Source organism: Antrostomus carolinensis, unplaced genomic scaffold (assembly GCF_000700745.2).
Source record: "Antrostomus carolinensis isolate BGI_N321 unplaced genomic scaffold, ASM70074v2 scaffold29173, whole genome shotgun sequence".
Lineage (NCBI taxonomy): Eukaryota > Metazoa > Chordata > Aves > Caprimulgiformes > Caprimulgidae > Antrostomus > Antrostomus carolinensis.
In genome coordinates, this window is record NW_010303597.1 from 879 (window position 1) to 3,582 (window position 2,704).

General features: G+C 63.0%; 1 protein-coding gene across 1 annotated transcript; it reads left to right on the forward strand.

Annotated features, from left to right (window-relative positions):
- Positions 1–103: 103 nt before the first annotated feature.
- On the forward strand, positions 104–2,177 carry IL2RG (interleukin 2 receptor subunit gamma; the record flags this gene model as incomplete). The annotated part of the gene is made up of 7 exons (XM_010164165.2): positions 104–238; positions 467–642; positions 790–932; positions 1,032–1,194; positions 1,606–1,714; positions 1,786–1,870; positions 1,974–2,177. Coding segments are annotated over 7 exons (1,015 nt in total), but the record flags the coding sequence as incomplete, so codon positions are not given.
- Positions 2,178–2,704: the final 527 nt, after the last annotated feature.

The window sequence follows — 2,704 nt, forward strand, 5'->3', positions numbered from 1 at the left end:
CTGCAGCTCCGCCAGATAGAGCTGGGCTTGTTTGGCTCCCGTGGGGGAAGGCTGATGGGGATGTGCAGGGACTGCTGGCACATGCCGTGTCTCCACGGTGCAGCCCTGGGCCTTGGCGCAGTGCCCAGAGGTGTCTGTCCCTTGCAGGTGTGGAGTGTGTCCTCTTGAACGAGGAGTACATGACCTGCATGTGGGGGAGCAGAGAGACGCTCACCGCCAACTACTCCCTCTACTACTGGTAGGTGCCCCTGCCCCACAGCCAGCCCCACAGCAGGGGGGTCGCTGCCTGGGGGGCTCCTGCCAGCATCACTGGTTCTGGCATCAGCCTGTTTCTCTTCCCCAAACCCAGGGTGGGGGAGGCTCTGTCTCCAGGGCAAGTGGGATGGGATGTACCAAGGGAGAGGGGTCCCGGGGAGGTCTGGGGTCTGTGGGGTCTCGGGGAGCCCAATAACCTGCTGCGGCACAGGTACGAGAACAGATCCCCTGTGAAGCCCTCCCGGCAAGCCCGGGGGGTCGGTGTCGGCTGCCACTTCAACCAGAGCGAGATCATCCAGTTCCAGCCTTTCCACGTCCTCCTCAATGCCAGCCTTGGTGACAGGACCCTGGAGATCCGCAGCAAGCGCATGGAGCTGCAGGACCTGGGTATGGAGCACTGAGGGGCACCCACTCTCCCCTGTGGGACTGCTGTGGGGCCGTGGATCCCCAAGACTGCTCCATCACGTCCTGGCTGGTGGCAGGACCACCGGGGCATGGGGATAGCACTGACCAGGTGTTACCTGTGCTTTGCAGTGAAACCGAAGGCACCCGTCAACCTGACCATCCGCAACATGGGCAGCAACCAGCTGCAGCTGACTTGGACCTCCCCGTACCCCAAAGCCCAGTGCCTGGAGCACACCGTCAGGTACAAGAGCAACAAGGACACCAGCTGGACGGTGAGAACCCCCCTGAACGTGGCACTCCCATAGTTGTGCCTGAGGACGAGCCTCCATGGCAGTGCTGGCCCTTGTCACATGGCCCACGTCTCTCTGCAGGAGCACCGGGTGACAGGAGACATCTTCTCCTTCCCCAGCGTGGACTACGAGAAGTACTACACCTTCTACGTGCGCAGCAAGATCAACAGCTACTGTGGCAGCACCCAGCTCTGGAGTGAGTGGAGCATCCCCGTGGTCTGGGGCAGCAACTCCACCAGCAAGGGTAGGTCCTGGGGGCTGCGGTGGGACAGGACAGGCTGGGGCACGGCAGGGCTCAGCAGGGCTCAGCAGGTGAGGGATGGCCAACCCAGTGGCAAAGTGGCCCAAGGCAGTGACTGTTGGGGCAAGACCCATATGGGTACCCGGGGTGCAGGCAGTGGCATCGGCCCCTGCATCCTTTGTGCTTCTGGAAGCCACACACCCCCTGCCAGCGAGACCTGCTGACTTTTGCCAGGGGTTTTTTTGCCCTGGAGGGCTGCTCTGGCATGTCTGGTCCAGGACAGGATCACCAGTCCGTTGTGGTGACAATGTGGCAGGGCTTGGGTTGGGCATGAGCCCGTCTCCATCCTCCACTCCCAGCTGAGCCCTGCTACAGATGATGCCGAGCTCCCATGGTCGCCCTGGCTCTTTCCAGGCATGGTGGAGGAGCAGCTGCACTGGTTCTGGATCCACACAGTCTTGATCCCCATTGCCTCTTGCCTGATCTTGCTGGTCCTCGTTGTCCTGCTGGTGCGCATGGAAAGGTGAGTGTGGGGAGCTGGAGGGGGGCAGCAGCGCTGGGGCCCTTCCCTTCTGACACATCTCTCCCGTGCAGGATATGGGTCATCCTCATGCCCCGAATCCCCAACCCCAGCAAGAACTTCGATGAGCTCTTCATCACCCACAATGGCAACTTCCAGGTAAGTCAGCTCTGGGCAGCCCTGCCCCAGGCTCACCCCTTACCCCGTGGGCTTGGGGCTAGGCTGGCTGGTGGCTCCTCTCACCCTGCTCTGCTCCTCGGAGGAATGGGCTGGAGTCCCCAAAGATGTCGTAGAGAGCTTCAAACCCAACTACAGCGAGAACATCTGCTACGTGAGCGAGCTTCCCCCCAAGGACAGCTACGAGCCCCTCTGGGAAAGCAGCAACCACGTGCCATCGCCGATGCCGGGGGTCCCAACTGCCCCCCACGAGCACAGCCCCTACAAGAACAGCTACGTGGCAGCGTGATGCGCCCCTGTTCCCCACACACTCTGCACCCCTGCTGCCCAAAACCTCGTTGCCCCGCAGGCCTCGCTCCCTGCTCCCACCCTGCCTGCACCAAACGCCTGGGACCCCCAGCCCTGCTCCCTGCCACGGACACAGCTGTACTGCAGTGCAGGGTGCTGGGTGAGGTACACTGGGCAGAGCACTGTGTGCACCCCAGGGTGTGCGGGGTGCAGTGTGTGGCACCCTGGATGCCCACCCCTGGGTGGGCAGGGTGACACCCCACCATGAGCCCCGGTGTGTGCAGGATCCCTCACGGGGCTGCTGTAGCAGAGCAGAGCTGTGGGAGGGCTGTTGGGCTCCCACACCGCTCTCCTGTGAGCCCCAGTGCTGGGCACGTTGGAGCTGCTGGGGGTTCACCAAACCCCCTCCCTGCTCTGAGGTGCCCACAGACACATCCAGGGTTGTGTCCTGGAAAGGGACATCCCCCTGGCCCAGGGTTCCCGCTCTAGCTGATGCCAAGCCCAGCTGCAGCCATGCAGGCAGGAGCC